The 17,723-nt window shown below is 27.6% G+C and overlaps 1 protein-coding gene across 3 annotated transcripts in view; it reads left to right on the forward strand.

The window, feature by feature from the left end:
• Positions 1–17,723, forward strand: part of Crb (crumbs) — a 52,726-nt gene that overhangs the window by 17,086 nt on the left and 17,917 nt on the right. For all 3 annotated transcript variants that reach the window (XM_064053687.1, XM_064053688.1, XM_064053689.1), the window contains exons 6-11: positions 6,292–6,762; positions 6,818–7,197; positions 7,391–7,586; positions 15,422–16,624; positions 16,673–16,983; positions 17,040–17,285. In XM_064053687.1, coding sequence (XP_063909757.1) covers positions 6,292–6,762; positions 6,818–7,197; positions 7,391–7,586; positions 15,422–16,624; positions 16,673–16,983; positions 17,040–17,285 — 2,807 coding nt within the window. The remainder of the gene's footprint in view (positions 1–6,291; positions 6,763–6,817; positions 7,198–7,390; positions 7,587–15,421; positions 16,625–16,672; positions 16,984–17,039; positions 17,286–17,723) is intronic.

A 17,723-nucleotide genomic window follows, 5' to 3' on the forward strand; every position in this document is an offset into this window, starting at 1 on the left:
TGTAATCGTCGAGGTATTTACGACTCTGCGTTGTTTTAAAGTTTTTTAATGAGCATGCTGTGTGGTGTATCAATTAACACTTGGTGGATATAACGATTTGGTTTGCTTTTGTTTTTAAACAATGGAGATGGGACAGGGTTTGTTTTTATTGGTGGATTTATGTGGTGTATCATTTTTTATTTGTTTTTGTGTGTTATAATTAAATACCAAGTCCGTGATTAATTGTGTGCAGAGTGCATCAAGTTGGCTTGGAATTTCGTTAATTTTGCCGCGCCGTTGTAATGAGCGCGGCTACTACGCAGAAATAATATTTGATAAAAATAATACGTCTTTGTATAGCGGGTCATAAGTATGAAAATTGTTAAACAAATACACAATATAGCGCAGTTGACAAATAATTGCTAATTGCACACTGTAACTTGTTACACATCGTAAATGCACTTGGATGAAAGCAGCATATTAATGTTCCCAAACTTGCCACAAATTCAACTTTTTCGATTTTTAAATTTTTAGATTACACAAATTTTTAATTTTGCGGTTTTGCAATTTTTCGATAGTTGAATTTTTTGGTTTTTGAATACATATTTACGATTTTTCATTTTTTTGAGTTTCCACTTTTTGTAGTTTTCAGTTTAAATTTTCGAGTTTTTGAATTTTTCGGTTTTGACATTTTTTAATTTTCCAATTTTTAAAATTTTTATTTTGCGTTTTTTTTGGTTTTTGATTTTTCCAGTTTCTCGATTTGTAAATTTTTTGTTTTTCTATTCTTAGATTTTTCAATTTTTGGATTTTTCGATATTTGAATATTCAGAATTTTGGTTGGATTCTTCAGTTTTTCGAGTTTTCAGATTTCAATTTTGGGATTTTTTTATTTCATTTTTGATGTTCCAATTTTTTTATTTTTCACTTTTTAAATTTCGCATTTTTTTTTTAGTTACACAGTTTAGAATATTTCAGTTTCTCAGTTTTTAATTTTTCGAATTTTTAACTTTTGAATTTTTAGGCCTTTGAATATTTATATTTTTCACTTTTCGTTTCTTCAAGTTTTGGAGTTTCCAGTTTAAATCTTCGATTTTTTTTTCTATTTGGCAACTTTTAGAAATTGTAAAATTGTAATATTTCGTTGTTTCAATTTTTCGATTTTTTAAGCTCTCCATTTTTAGATTTTCAATTTTCCAGTTGCTTGATTTGTGTATTCTTTATTTTTCAATTCTTTGATTTGAATTTTGCAGTATTTGAATTTGAACAATTTTGGTTGGATTCTTCAGTTTTTTGAGTTTTCAAATTTAAATTTTTGGATTTTTTTCATTTTTGATTAAATACAATTTTTTGATTTTTGAATTTTTCAGTTTCCCAATTTTCCGAATTTTCAGTTTTTGGTTTGAATTTTTAGGTTTTGAACATTTAGATTTTTCAAATTTTGGAGTTTCAAGTTTAAATTTTTGAAATTTTTTCCATTTGGCAATTTTTAGAAATTTTAATGTTTCGGTTTTTTTCAGTTTTTAATTTTTCGAATTTTCAACTTGTGCATTTTTCAATTTGTCGAATTTTAAATTATTCGTTTTTTCGATTGTCGAATTTTTCGATGTTGAAATTTTAGGTTTTTAAATATTTAGATTTTTCATTTTTGGAGATTACAAGTTTAAATTTCCGAAATATTTAATTTTTAGAAATTTGAATGTTATGTTTTTTAAAATTTTCAATGTTTGAACTTTAAGATTTTCAAACATGTGTTTAGAGTTTTCAGTTTTTCAAGTTTTAAATTTTTCGAGTTTTCGATTTCAATTTGTTGAATTTAAAATTTTTCGATTTTGCAATTTTTAAAATTTCATATTTCTCAATTTCTCTTTATTTTTTTTCATTTTACGATTTTTTTAGTGTCCATTTTTAAATTTAAATTTTGAGTTTTTTTGTAGATTTTTTATTTTTCAACTTTTCCATTTATTAATTTTTGATTTTCCAATTTTAGGATTTTGCAATATTTTTTAAAATTTGAAATTGTTGCTTTTTGAATGGTTTTGTTTCTTCACTTTTTGACTGTTCAAGTTTCAATTTTTGAGTTTTTCAATTTTCGATTTTCAATGTTTTGAGTTTTTAATTTTTTCAGTTTGTATTTTTTCATTGATCATTTTTTTGAATTAAAATTTTGAGATTTTTTGAGTTTTTGGATTTTTCATTTCTCGATTTTTAAGTTTTTCAACTTTAGAACTTTCAACGAATTTTTCGATGATTGTTTGGAGTTTCCAATTTTCAATTTTTGAATTTTTCCATTTTTGATTTTGAAATTTTTATATTTTTCAATTTTTTCATTCCGCATTTTGTTCTCTCAATTAGACTATTTTTGCGATTTTGAACTTTTCAGACTCTCGATTTTTAATTTTTAAAATTTTTGAGTTTTCCGTTTTTTCAGTATTTAGACTTTTTAATTTTACGATTTTGCAATTTTTAGAAATTCCAATTTTTCGTTTTTCAGTTTTTCAGTTTTCAATTTTTGGATTTTTGGATGTTGAATATTGAATATTTTTAATTATTTAGATTCTCAATTTTTCGATTTATTTATTTTTTTTTTTTTTTTTGTATTAGTTTTTGTACTTTTCATGTTTGAACCTTTGAATTTTTCGATTTTTCAATTTTTACTTATTACAATATATGGTTTTTCTATTTTTGAATTTTTAGGTTTTCGAATATTTAGTTTTATACGTTTCAATTTTTATTTTCATATCAGATTTTTGATTTTTTAATTATACTTTATACTTATACGTATATTTCTAATTTAACGATTTTTAGTGTCGATTTTTAATTTTTCAAATTTCAACTTTTTAGTTTTTAAATTAAAATGTTTCTTTTTTTTTGGAATTTTCAATTTTTAAATTTTTGATTTTTCAACTTTTCGATATAATAGTTTTTGATTTTCCAATTTTACGACTTTGAAATTTTTGAGTTTTTAGATTTTTCAATTTTTCGATTTTATAATTTTATGATTTTGCAACTTTTTTTTCATTTAGTTTCTTCAGTTTTTGGAGTGTTCAAGTTTAAATTTTTGAGTTCTTCAATTTATCGATTTTGTATCTTTAATTTTTCAATTTTTTGAAACTTATATTTTGAGTTTTTGCAGTTTTTCGATATTTGGTTTTTCAAAATTTTCTATGTATTTGTCATTTTTCGAATTGAAAATTGAATTTTTGAATTTTTCCACTTTTCAATTTCGTAATTTTTTGATTTTACAATTTTTAGATTTCGCAATTTTTTTATATCAATTATAAAAATTTTAGATTTTGCGATTTTTCAGTTTCCCGATTTTTTATTTTTAAAATCTTCGAATTTTCCGTTTTTTAAATATTTAAACATTTAACTTTTACGATTTTGCAATTTTTAGAAATTGAAATTTTTCGTTTTTCAGTTTTTGAATTTTTCGATATTGAGTATTTAAATATTTTTGAATACGTAGATTTTCAATTTTTCGATTTTTGAACTTTTTTTGTTTTAATTTTTGTAGTTTTTTGTTTGAAACATTTAATTTTTCGTTTTTTAAATTTTTACTTATTAAAATTTATGGTTTTTCTATTCTTGGATTTGTCAGTTATCGATTTTTAATTTTTCGATTTTTCATCTTTCGAATTTTTCGATTTTTAAATTTTTAGGGTTTTGAAAATTTAAGTTTCCTACGTTTCAATTTTTATTTGTCTCAGATTTTTGATTTTTCAATTATACTTTATATATAGTAAACCAACAGCTATAAGGTTATATGACCATCTTAAAATTATCCCATTGTGTCGAAGTTAAGTTGTTTACAATGGAAAAGGTTTTAGGGTCGTAAATAACGTGTCAACTGCAGTTCGACGGACTGTTGTTTCGTTCAGGGGCGGTTTTCACTAAATATCTAAATCTAAGCAAGAAATGTTTAGAAGACGATTTATTGCCAATATTATTAGCTTAGTGCGAACCACACAAAGAGGGTCTTTATTTGCGGTCAACTACTTTTATGATGGTCATATAACCTTATAGCTCTTGGGCTACTGTATATATATGTATTTATAATTTAAGAATTTTTTAGGGTCGATTTTTAATTTTTGAATTCTTGGAATTTTCAAAACTTAGATTTTTGATTTTTCAACTTTTCGATATAATAGTTTTTCGATTTCCAATTTTATGAGTTTGAAATTATTGAATTTTTAAATTTTTCAGTTTTTTGAATATGTATTTACATTTTTTATTTTTTTGTTTCTTCAGTTTTTGGAGTGATCTAGTTTAAATATTTGAGTTTTTGGATTTTCAAATTTTTGATATTTCTGTTTTTTGACTTTTGAATTTTCGATATTTGGTTCAAAGTTTTGGATTTGTCAATTTTTCGAGTTTTTAAAATTTCAATTTTTGAATATTTTCCCATTTTTCAGTTTCGCAGTTTTTAGATTTTTAAATTTTTTGATATAATAGTTTTTCGATTTCCAATTTTACGGCTTTGCAATTTTTCGAATTTTGAAGTTTTTGTTTTTTGAATATTTACATTTTTTATTTTTTTGTTTCTTCAGTTTTTGGAGTGATCTAGCTTAAATTTTTGAGTTTTTGGAGTTTTTGAATTTTTCACTTTCTGGATTTTCAAGTTTTTGATTTTTGGTTTTTTAACTTTTGAATTTTCGATATTTGGTTCAAAGTTTTCGATTTGTCAATTTTTCGAGTTTTTTAAATTTTAATTTTTGAATATTTTCCAAATTTTCAGTTTCGCAATTTTTAGATTTTTAAATTTTTTGACGTTGCAGTTTTTTGATTTCTCATTTTACAATTTTTCGTTTTTGCAATTTTTGTTTCTTGATTTTTAATTGTGTATTTGATCCATTTTTTCAGTATTTAGAATTTTCAAATTTTAATTTTTCGTTTTTCAATTTTTCAGTTTTTAATTTTTGTAGTTTTTTGTTTGAAACTTTCGATTTATAAATTTTTACTTATTAAAATTCTTGGATTTGTCAGTTATCGATTTTTCGTCTTTCTAATTTTTCGATTTTTAAATTTTTAGGGTTTTGAAAATTTAAGAGTTTCCTACGTTTCAATTTTTATTTACATCTCAGATTTTTGAGTTTTCAATTATACTTTATATACATATATTTGTAATTTAAGGAATTTTAGTGTCGATTTTTAATTTTTGAATTCTTGGAATTTTCAAAACTTAGATTTTTGATTTTTCAACTTTTCGATATAATAGTTTTTCGATTTCCAATTTTACGAGTTTGAAATTATTGGATTTTTAAATTTTTGAGTTTTTCGATTTTTTAATTTTATGATTTTGTAATTTTAATTTTTCGTTTTTCAATTTTTCGGTTTTTAATTTTTCTATTTTTCATGTTTGAAGCTTTGAATTTTTCGATTTTTATATTTTATTTTACAATTTATGGTTTTTCTATTCTTGGATGTGCCAGTTTCTTGATTTTTAATTTTTTACGTCTCAGATTTTTGTTTTTTCAATTTTTCTTTCTTCATTTTTTTGAGTTTTTCAAAGATACATTTTTCAATTTTTTTACTATCGAAATTTTCAGTTTGAATTTTTCAGTTTTTCAAGTTTTCCGATCATTTGTTCGTTTCTTCAATTTTGGAGTTTTCAAATTAAAATTTTTCTTCTTTTAGATATTTAATTTTTCAATAATAGAAATTATTTAAACTGAAATTTTGCATCATCATTTTTTCTGATAGATATTTTTCATGTTACTTCAGTATTTTTGAAAAATCAAAAAATTGGAACATCGACAAATTCAAAAGTTGAAAAAATTAAAGAAATAAAAATGCTAAAACCACACAATATAAGCAAACACCAGTGGCACAGATGTGGAAATTAATGTAGACCGTCTGTGATGGGTAGGCAACCAGTAATTCAATTTTAATTATGGTGTTACTGATCTCAAGGAGATAGCAAATTTTTATTAAAAATTCCACATACTTTCCAAAACCAACTTGATGTACTATCTTTTGTAATCACACTATATTAAACAAGTGAAATTAAAAGAAGTAATTGGAAAAATCTCGTGAACGTACGTGAACACAGAAATTTTAAGTCCTCGGCGCGAATTCGTCACGCCTCGTTTCTAAAACCCCTCTATTCACCTGCGCGATAATAACGATAATTTCCAAACAAATTTCACCTTCACTGATTTCAGCGGTATATTTGCGCAATCCCCATCCAATTACTTTATTAAGAGCCTATTCATTTTCCGAACAATCAAAAATAATTACCCGCACGCCAATCGATGTTGTAACCTCAACACCGCCTCTCCCAATTACTAAAAACCCCTCGCTCCATTTCAGGTAAGCAATGCGAAACGAAATCCGACAATTGCATTTCGCAGCCTTGCCTGAATGGCGGCGCATGCATCGAACAACCCAACGGAATCACCTGCAACTGCACGGAACAGTGGATGGGCACGTTTTGCGATATCCCGTATGACGCTTGCGAACTGGAGCCCTGCTTTAACAATGCCTCGTGTATAACGTCCCCAAACAAGCATGACTTTACTTGCAACTGCCAGACGGGCTTCACGGGGACCCATTGCGAGGTTAACATTGACGATTGCGTGGGGGTTAGGTGTCAGTCGGGGCAGGTTTGCGTCGATTTGGTTAATCATTATGAGTGCAGGTGCCCGGTGGGGTACACAGGAGACAACTGTACGCTGGACGCAGATCCGTGCTCTAAGGAGCCTTGCCTGAATGGCGGGATTTGCGAAATGATGACGGATCACACACACGGGTTTGTGTGTCTGTGCCCGAACAATTTCACGGGTGAGTTGAGTTAAAGAGGGGTAAATCGACAACTAGATGGCGCTTTTTTTTGTAGGTGACAGGTGTCATATGGATGTTGACGAGTGTCAGGATCGACCAGGGATTTGTAATGAGGGTATTTGTCAGAATACCGTGGGTAGTTTTCAGTGTTATTGTCGTCCGGGGTATACAGGGGAACGGTGTAATTTGGATTTTGACGAGTGTTTGTCCATGCCGTGTCAAAATGATGCTACTTGTTTAAATAAAATCAATAACTATGAATGTGTGTGTCCACCGGGGTACGAAGGCAAGGATTGCTCCTTTAACATAAATGAATGCGAACCTATGCCTTGCACGTCTGGGTCTACCTGCATCGACGGGATTAACCAGTTCACTTGTATTTGTCTACCGGGACTCACTGGGAAGATTTGTGATATTAACATCGACGATTGTGCGGTAATTTGGTTATTACGGGTTGGTAGTGCGAAGAGGGAGAGCGATTTCGGTGTTGTTGTCCGTTTATGACCGTGTCCGGTAGAAATGTTGTGTTATAGAACTTTAATTTTTTATTTTTAAATCGTTTTCCCTCGTCTGCTGCCTCCACGTTTTACTTGGAAATATTGTAACTACTAATTGGTGGATTTTTTAGTCATCGCCATGTTTAAATGGTGCCGAGTGCATTGATGGCCTGAATAGCTACACCTGTAATTGTACAGATACGGGCTATATGGGAATACACTGTGAGATGAATATCGACGATTGTGTGGGGAGTCCGTGTGAAAATGGCGCCGACTGTGTGGATCTTGTCAAGGATTACCAGTGTACTTGTTATCCAGGATATGCAGGTATTTAAATTGTGGAGAGTAAAATACATAGATTAATTATTACGATATACTAGTTACTTAAAAAAAAATATATTAATATGCTTTATTTCAATTGTTCGATTTTTCTACTTCTTTACATTTTTGGATTGTTTAATTAAAAATTTTTCGATTTCTCAATTTTTGGAAATTTTAATTTTCCGTTTTTTTAATTTTTGCATTTTTTTTTATTTTACAATTTTAGTGTTGTAAAATAATTGTTGTGTTTTTTAGTTTTACTTTTCAGTTTCTTGACAATTTTTCGATTTTTCGTTTTCTCCTTTTTTAATTTTTAGATTTTTCAATTCTTAGGTTCCATATTTGTCCCATTTTTTAATTTCGACATTTTTAGATTTTTCGGTTTTCGATTTTTCAGATTATGATTGGCAATTTTATATTTTTCAATTTAAACATTTTTCAGTTCTTTGATTTTTCAATTCTAAAATTTTTCTATTGTTTGGATTTTTATCTCTTAAATTCGAGGTTTTTTCTTTTTTTTTTCAATTCACGATTATGCAGTTTTTCGATATTTAGACTTAATTTTTCAGTTCTTAGATTTTGCAATTTTTCGACTTTTCATTTTCGATATTTCAGTTTTATTATCCCGCAACTTTTATTTTTAAAATTTCCATTTATTCGGTTTTCAATTTTAAAATTTTTCGATATTTATGTATTTTATTTTCTGTTTTTTTTTTAATTTGTCAATTCTTTGGTTTATCACTTCTAAAATTTTTCTATTGTTTCGATTTTTACGTCTTTATTTCTAGGTTTTCAATTTTTGAATTTCGTGATTTTGCAATTTTTCATTTTTTCAATATTTAGACTTCAAATATTCGATTTTTCAATAATTATCATTTTATTTCTCAATTGTTCTATTCTGATTTGTCAGTTTTTCAATTTAAATTTTTTTCATTTTTCAACTTTTAGAAATTTAAGTTTGCGTTTTTCAATTTTAGATTTTGCAGTTCCTCGGTTTTTATATTTTTTCGCTTTTTCAAAAAAAAAACAAATTTATTAAAACTGTAATATTGAATTATTTTCCGGTAAGTTTTTAGTTGGTACCAATTTTTAAATTTTTTAAGATTCTTCAGTTTTTAGATTTTACGATATCTCAGTTTTTCGGTTTGCAATTTTTGAGTTTTTTTCATTTTTTAATTTCACAGTTTTACAAAATCTCGATTTTTCAATATTTGGACGTAATTTTCCAATATTTAGATTTTTCAATCTTTCAACTTTTCAATTTTACGATTTTACAATTTTTAGATTATTTATTGTACGATTTATCAATTTTTTGATTTTTTAGTTTTCCGTTTCTTCAATTTTTTGAATTTTCAGACTTAAATTTTTCAGATTCTCGATTTTTCATGTTTGAATTTTTCAAATTGTTTCTTTAATCTTTCGATTTTTCAATTTTTAGATTTTTCAGTTTTCCGTTTCTACAGTTTTTTCAAACTTAAAATGTTTCAATTAATACAATAATTTAATTTTTCGATTTTGAAATTTCTCGATTTTTCAGTATTTATAATTAATTTTCGAATATTTTGATTTTTCAGTTCGATCTTTCAATTTTTATATTTTTCAGTTTCCCGTTTGATCAATTTTTCGAATTTTAAAACTTAAATTTTTTAGTTTCTCGATTTTTAATGTGTAGATTTTTCCAATTGTGTCCCTTTTGGAATTTTTGAACTTAAATTTTTAGATTTTTCAATATTCAGACTTAATTTTTCAATTTTCGGATTTTTCTGTTTTCAACTTTATGATAATGCAAAATTTTGTTTTTTTAATTGTCCGATTTTTTAAATTTGCAGTTCCTAGATTTTTCAGTTTTCCGTTTCTTCCATTTTTTATTTTAAAATTTTTCTGTTTTTAGTTTTAGGGTTTTTCAATTTTTAAACTTGGTTTTCCAATTTTTCGATTTTTCCGTTTTCAGTTTTACGATTTTACAATTTTTAGATTTTAACTTTTTGAGTTTTTAGGGATTTTCCAGATTCTTGACTTTTAATTCTTTAACTTTACAGTTTTTCGATTTTTCGTTTTCTCCGTTTTTAATTTTTAGAATTTTCAATTTTTCTTCTTTTTTGTAATGTTACGTTTATGCATTTTTCCGATTTTTCGATGTGTAGACTTAATTTTTCAGTTTTTTGACTTTTTAATTTTCGATATTCCAATTTTATTATGCCGCAACTTTTTATTTTTAAATTTTACAATTGTTGGATTTTTCATTTTTAAAATTTTTCGATTTTTATATATTTTGATCTTGGTGTTTTTTTTTAATTTTTTCGATTTTTCAGTTTCTTGGTTTTTAATTTTTCAACTTTAAATTTTTCGATTTTTCGTTTTAAAATTTTTCGATATTTCTGTATTTTATTTTCTGTTTTTTTTTTTAGATTTTTCAGTTTCTTTATTTTTAATTTTTGGAGTTTTCAAACTTTGAACAATTGGAGAAAATTTTTCAATTTTTTGGTTTCTCACTTCTAAAATTTTCTATTTTTATGTCTTAATTTCTAGGTTTTCAATTTTTGAATTTTTCGTTTTTGAATTTCGTGATTTTGCAATTTTTAATTTTTTTAATATTTAGACTTATTCAATTACTCGATTTCTGATTTTTCAGTTTTTCAATGTTGTAGTTTTTCGATTTTACACTATTTAATTTTTTTAATTTTAGAACTTTTAGAAATTTAAATTAGCGTTTTTTTGCAATTCTGGATTTTGCAGTTCCTCGGTTAAAAAAAAACAAATTTATTAAAACAATAATATTGAATTATTTTCCCGTGAGTTTTTAGTTGGTATCAATTTTTAAATTTTTTAAGGTTCTTCAGTTTTTCGGTTTGTAATTTTTGGGTTTTTCAATCTTTCGTTTTTTCAGTTTTTCGAATTTTTTACTTTATCAATTATTCGATTTTTGGATTTTTCGTTTTTTAAATTCACAGTTTTGGAAATTCTCGATTTTTCAATATTTAGACTTAATTTTCTAATTTTTAGATTTTTCAGTTTCTCGATTTTTAAGGTTTAGATTTCTAAAATTGTTTCGTCAATTTTTCGAATTTTCGAACTTGAATTTTTCGATTTTTCAATATGTAGACTTAATTTTTCAATTTTTCGATTTTTCAGTTTTCGGTTCCTTCAGTGTTTTGAGTTTTCAAACTTAAAAGTTTTCAATTATTTATTTTCAATTTTCGGTTTTGAAATTTCTCGCTTTTTCAATATTTATAGCTAATTTTCCAATATTTTAATTTTTCAGTTTTTTGACTTGAATTTTTTTATTGTTCGATTTTTCAATTTTGAGATTTTTCAGTTTCTCGTTTGATCAGTTCTTCGAATTTTCAAAACTTAATTTTTTTAGCTTCCAAATTTTTGGGATTTTCGAACTTGAATTTTTCGCCGATTTTTAATGGTTACATTTTTCGTTTTATTTCCTCAGTATTTCGAATTTTAAAACTTATTTTTTTAGATTTTTCAATATTCAGACTTGATTTTTCAATTTTCGGATTTTTCAGTTTTCAACTTTTCAGCAATTTTTTTTATTTTTCTACATTTTTCAGTTTTCCGTTTCTTCCATTTTTTATTTTAAAATTTTTCTGTTTTTAGTTTAAGAATTTTTAAATATTTATACTTGTTTTCCAATTTTTTTATTTTTCCGTTTTCAGTTTTAATTTTGCAATTTTTTGTTTTTTACTTTTTGAGTTTTTCAATTTTCCGATTATATGTATATTTTAGTTTTTAGGTTTATTTTTCAGTTTTTAGGGATTTTCCAGTTTCTTGACTTTTAATTTTTTAACTTCACAGTTTTTCCGATTTTTCGATGTGTAGACTTAATTTTTCAATTTTTTGATTTCAAATTTCGATATTCCAATTTTATTATGCCGCAACTTTTTACTTTTAAATTTTAAAATTGTTCCATTTTTGAATTCTAAAATTTTTCTATATTTATGTATTTTAATTTTAGTGTTTTTTTTTTCATTTTTTCGATTTTTCAGTTTCTTGATTTTTAATTTTTGTAGTTTTCAAACTTCAATTGTTCAATTATTCGATTTTTGGAATTTTAATTTTTTTAATTTTACGATTTTGGAGATTTTTCAATTTTTTGTTTCCACAATTTTTCGAATTTGCACACTTAATTTTTCACTTTGTGAATTTTTCAATTTTTGTTTTTTTATTTTACGATTTTTCAATTTTTAGGTTTTCTCATTTTTCAGTTTGATTGGTAATTTTATATTTTAAAATTTTGTAAATTTTCAATTTTTCTGTCTTAATTTCTAGGTTTTTCTTTCAATTGCTCGATTTTCATGTTTTAAAGTTTTCAATATTTGGACTTTTATTATTTAATTATTCGATTTTTAAATTTTAGTCGTTATTTTTCAGTTTTTATATTTCTCATGTTCCATTTTACAATTTAACAATTTTTCGATCTTTCGATCATTCCATTTTTCGATTTTTGGTTTTTCAGCATTTCAATGTTGTAGTTTTTCAATTTGACAATATTTAGATTTTCTTAGTTTTCCATTTTTCGAGTTTTTTTTGTTATTTTTTTTTATTTAACAGAGAAATTACAGAGTAGAGGAAAAAAAAATCCTATGGGTACTCTATACAAATTAAACTAAACATTAAAGTTAACAGAGTTGATTCCTTTTTTGAAGATGCTTGCAGTGGGTGCGGCGACTAGGGTAGGTTGTAAAGAATTCCACTCCTTGAAGACGAGATTGGATAAAAAAAATTCACGGCTCTTCGTCGAGTATGTTTGGTGTTTTCAGTTTTAATTTTTTCAATTTTTCCATTTTTGAATTGTTCAGTTTTTCAATTTTTCGAAATTCAAAGTTTGAGTTTTTCGTATTTTTGATTTTGTAATTCCTGGGTTTTTGTTATTGTTTTTTTTTTCAAAAACAAAAAACAAATTGATTAAAACAATAATTTTGAATTATTTTCCCCTGAGTTTTTAATTGGAACCAATTTTTGAATGTTTAAACATTCTTGAGTTTTTAGATTTTACGATTTTTCGGTTTTTCAGTTTGCCGATTTTTCAATTTTTTAGTTCAATTTTAACTTTTCCAATTTCTGAATTTTTCAATGTCTCGATTTTTTTCAGTATTTTGATTTTTAATTTTTTGATTGCACAATTTTTCTATTTTTCCATTTTTTAATTTTTAATTCCACGATTTTGCAAATTCTCGTTTTTTCAATATTTAGACTTACGTTTTTCGGTTTTCAATTCAACGAATTTATAATTTTTAGATTTTTATTATCCGATTTTTCAATTTTTAGCTTTTTCATTTTTCCGCGTCTTTAATTTTTTTTAATTTTCAAACTTAAATTTTTCAGTTGCTCGATTTTTTAATGTTTAGATTTGCCAAATTGTTTCTTTCATTTTTAGATTTTTGAGTTTTCAAACTTAAAATTTTCCATTTACTCGATTCTTGAATTTTTTGTTTCTTAATTTCACGATTTTACAAATTCTTTATTTTTGAATATTTATACTTAATTTTCCAATAATTTGATTTTTCATTTTTTCGATTTTTCAGTTTCTTGATTTTTAATTTTTGTAGTTTTCAAACTTCAATTCTTCAATTATTCGATTTTTGGAATTTTCGTTTTTTTAATTTTAGGATTTTGTGATTTTTCAATTTTTCTTTTTTTTTTATTTTACGATTTTTCAATTTTAAAATTTTTTAATTATTTGGTTTTTCAATTTTAAAATGTTTCAGTTTTTCATGTTTCAACTTTTTCAGTATTTATATTTAGTCTTTATTATTTAATTCTTCGATTTTTCAATTTTACTATTTTTCGATATTTGGACTATTCCATTTTTCGATATTAGATCTTTCAGCATTTCAGTGTTGTAGTTTTTCAATTTTACAATATTTCGATTTTCCTAGTTTTTCGAGTTTTCAAATTTAATTTTTAAAATTTTTCCATTTTTGAATTGTTCAATTTATCAATTTTTAGAAATTTAAAATTTGCGTTTTTTTCAATTTTGGATTTTGCAGTTCCTAGGTTTTTATAATTTTCAGTTATTTTCCGGTGAGTTTTTATTTAAATGGCACCAATTTCTTCCAATTTTTAGATTTTATGATTTCTTAGTTTTTAGGTTGGCAATTTTAAATTTTCAATTTAAATTTTTTGTATTTTTGAATTTTTGGATATTTTAATGTTTTTCTTTGTTCTTTCGGTTTTTGAGTTTTGCCGATTTTGCAATTTTTTGATTTTTCAATTTTTCAGTTCAATTTTAACTTTTCCGATTTCTAAATTTTTCAATGTATTGATTTTTTCAGTTTCTTGATTTTGCATTTTTTGATTTAGTCTTCATTATTTAATTATTCGATTTGTCAATTTTACTATTTTTCGATATTTGGACTATTCCATTTTTCGATATTTGATTTTTCAACATTTCAGTGTTGTAGTTTTTCAATTTTACAATATTTCGATTTTCCGTTTTTCGAGTTTTCAAATTTAATTTTTAAAATTTTTCCGTTTTTGAATTGTTCAATTTATCAATTTTTAGAAATTTAAAGTTTGCGTTTTTTTCAATTTTGGATTTTGCAGTTCCTAGGTTTCTATAATTTTCAATTATTTTCCGGTGAGTTTTTATTTAAATGGCACCAATTTCTTCCAATTTTTAGATTTTATGATTTCTCAGTTTTTCGGTTGGCAATTTTAAGTTTTCAATTTTAATTTTTTGGATTTTTGAATTTTTGGATATTTTAATGTTTTTATATTCTTTCGGTTTGAGTTTTGCCGATTTTGCAATTTTTTGATTTTTCAATTTTTCAATTCAATTTTAAGTTTTCCGATTTCTAAATTTTTCAATGTATTGATTTTTTCAGTTTCTTGATTTTGCATTTTTTGATTTCACAATTTTTAGTTTTTCCCCTTTTTCGATCTAGTTTCTCGATTTTTAATTTTTAGATTTTTCAATTATTCCATTTTTTAATTTTTAATTTCACGATTTTGCAAATTCTCGATTTTTCAATATTTAGACTTCAGTTTTTCTTCTCAATTTTACGATTCTACAATTTTTAGATTTTTTATTATCCGATTTTTCAATTTGTCAAATTTTCCATATCTTTATTTTTCAATTCCTCTTTTTTTTAGTTTTAGGATTTTTCAATTTTTAGACTCAATTTTCCAATTTTTGGTTAAATTTTTGAGTTTTTTCAGTTTTCAACTTTTCTGTTTTACCATTTTCAGTTTTACAATCTTGCAATTGCTAAATTTTTCAGATTCTTGATTTTTAATTTTCAATTTTTTGATTTTTCACTTGGTCTATTTTTCGAATTCTTGAACTTAAAATTGACCAATTTTTCAACTTTTCTATATTAGATTTTTTTTATTTTCAAAGTTTTCAATTTTAGATTTTTAATTTTTCAATTTCTCGATTTTTGTTTCTACGAAAAATTGACAAATCGAAAATTTAAAAATTGAAAAATTAAAAAATTGACATCCAAAATTCAAAGTTAAAATAAATGAAAAATTATAAAGTTGAAAAGCAGAAATTGCGAAAACGGAAAAATCCTTTAACAAATTAAAAAGATACTCAGACTACGTATACCGGGTGACTATTTATTAATGATTGAAGCAAATGTTTGTGTTGGTAATTCTGAATTATTGACAGCAAGTTACCATATCAGTTCACAGTCGTCAATGAGACAATAATTTGGTGTTCTAAATTTCATTTTGACAGTCAGATATGCCATCATACAAATTTAACTTTGTTACCAACCTAAGGCAAAAAATCACAATCACTAATAGTCACCCGGTGTATATTTTCATAATCAATTTAAAGATTTATCGTCGAAAAAAACCCAATTCACACTCAAGCTATTCAGGCAAAAACTGCGAACAAGACATCAACGAATGCGACAGCAGCCCCTGCAAGTACAACGGCACCTGCCTCGAGCGCTCCAACACCACCCTCTACCAACCCGGCGTCACCGACCGCAACCTCCCCCACATCTTCAGCACGCCGTTCACCTACGACTTAGCCTCCGGCTACGAGTGCCTCTGCGTCGAGGGCGTCACCGGCGAGAACTGCGAGATCGACATCAACGAGTGCGAGAGCTCCCCCTGCTTCCAAGGAACCTGCGTCGACAAAATCGGCGGCTACCAGTGCGACTGCGACGAGGGCTTCGAGGGCGAGCGCTGCGACATCGACATCGACGAGTGCGAACGCTACCGCCCGTGCATCCACGGCAAATGCGTGGACAAACGAGCGTCGTACTACTGCGACTGCGACTCGAACTACGGCGGCAAGAACTGCTCGGTGGAGCTCACCGGCTGCGAGGACAACCCGTGCTTGAACAACGGCACGTGTAAGCCGTACTTAATAAACGAGAACATACACAGGTTCAACTGTTCGTGTCCTCACGGCTTCCACGGACACACGTGTGAGAAAATAACGACGATGTCGTTGAACGGGAAGTCGTTGATTACGATTAATAATACGGCGAGGGAGGAGGGGTATGATATCCAGTTCCGGTTTAAGACGACTTTAGGGGATGGGTTGTTGGCGTTAGGGAAGGGTTTGACGTACTACATTCTCGAGTTGTCCAAAGGGAGGCTGAATTTACACTCGAGTCTGTTGAATAAGTGGGAGGGGGTGTTTATAGGGTCGAACTTGAACGATAGTAATTGGCAGAGGGTTTTTGTCGCAATTAACTCGACACACTTAGTTTTGTCGGCAAATGACGAGCAAACTATTTATCCGATTAGTTTCAACGAAATTTCGAACGGTACGACGTACACCAGTTTCCCGGAGACGTACATCGGGGGGTCCCCCAACAACCTGAAGAAGTTGACACATGGGTCACCGTTAGTAGGTTGCGCTGAAGACATACTAATCAACGGGGAGTGGATTTTGCCGCAGGATCAAGACGTGAGTACCGTCAAATACGAGCACGTCGAAGTAAGCTGTCAACGACAAGAGCAGTGTAAACCTAATCCGTGCCACTCAGGGGGTCACTGCACGGATTTGTGGCTAGATTTTCGCTGCACTTGTGGCAGACCATACCTAGGACACACCTGTCAATACAGTGCGTTATATACCGGTCACGGTTTTCGTTCTAATTCGTTTTTTGTAGATTACACAGCTGCCACTTTCGGGTACGAAAATATAACCAATTCGTTGGTTATGGTTTATGTTGACAGCGCCGCCAAGCGGGCCGTGCGTACAATAGTCGATATAAGTATGTTTATTCGGACTAGGCAACCCGTCGGACAAATTTTCTATCTCGGGACTTCACCCAAAAGCAAAAATCCGGCAGACGAGACTTATATTGCCGCAGAATTGGGCAGTGGGGAGTTGTTGGTGAGGATACAGTTCAATGGGACACCTGAAGCGTATACAGTGGGTGGGGTGAAGTTGGACAATGGGTTTGATCACTTAATTGAGGTTAGTGTGTTAGTGGTGTCGAAACTGGTGGTGTTGATTTATTATTTGTTGCATAGGTTATCAGGAATGTTACTTTGGTTCAAGTTAAATTGAACGGGACGGAATATTTTCGGAAGACTATATCGGCTACAGGGACTCTGGATGCTCAAGTTTTGTTTCTGGGAGGGCCGCCACAGACCAGACCAGTGCGACAAGCCAATGATAATTTTGCTAATATTGACCCTATTACTCCGACTACGTCTGCCGTTACGGCGACGTCGCAGAGTAATGTTCACTTTAAGGGGATTATTCAGGATGTGCAGGTAACGTAGCTCGAGTTAGTAGTTTAGTTGCCATAAAAGTTTAAATTAAATCGTTATTGTTGAACTGATAGAAATCCAATATTTACTAGTCTGTAATAACCACACTTCGGAATCGCGGAAGTGATGCCCATTGCCAATAACAATTACTACTTTTTTTTTGTCGTCCGCAGTTATACGAGTTCTCCTAGATGTTACAATGTTAAAATTCAGGTTCACGGTCAAATTTTTTAAATATCTCAAAATTTTTCATTTCGTTTTGGCGATTCTGGAAAAATTTTTGGGATTTTCGAAAAATGAAGCTGTAAAAAACTTGTGGAGGTCGAAATTAATGAAAAAATGTTTGATAATTTTCGACTGTGTTCGGGCAGAGGTCAAAAATTTCGTACGAGAGAATTGAAAAATTGAATTTTTGGCGAGTTGCGAAAAATACCGAAAAAA

This window comes from Zophobas morio, unplaced genomic scaffold (assembly GCF_036711695.1).
Source record: "Zophobas morio isolate AGI-343-1 ecotype UQ-CSIRO unplaced genomic scaffold, CSIRO_AGI_Zmor_V1 ptg000011l, whole genome shotgun sequence".
NCBI classification, from domain to species: Eukaryota; Metazoa; Arthropoda; class Insecta; order Coleoptera; family Tenebrionidae; genus Zophobas; species Zophobas morio.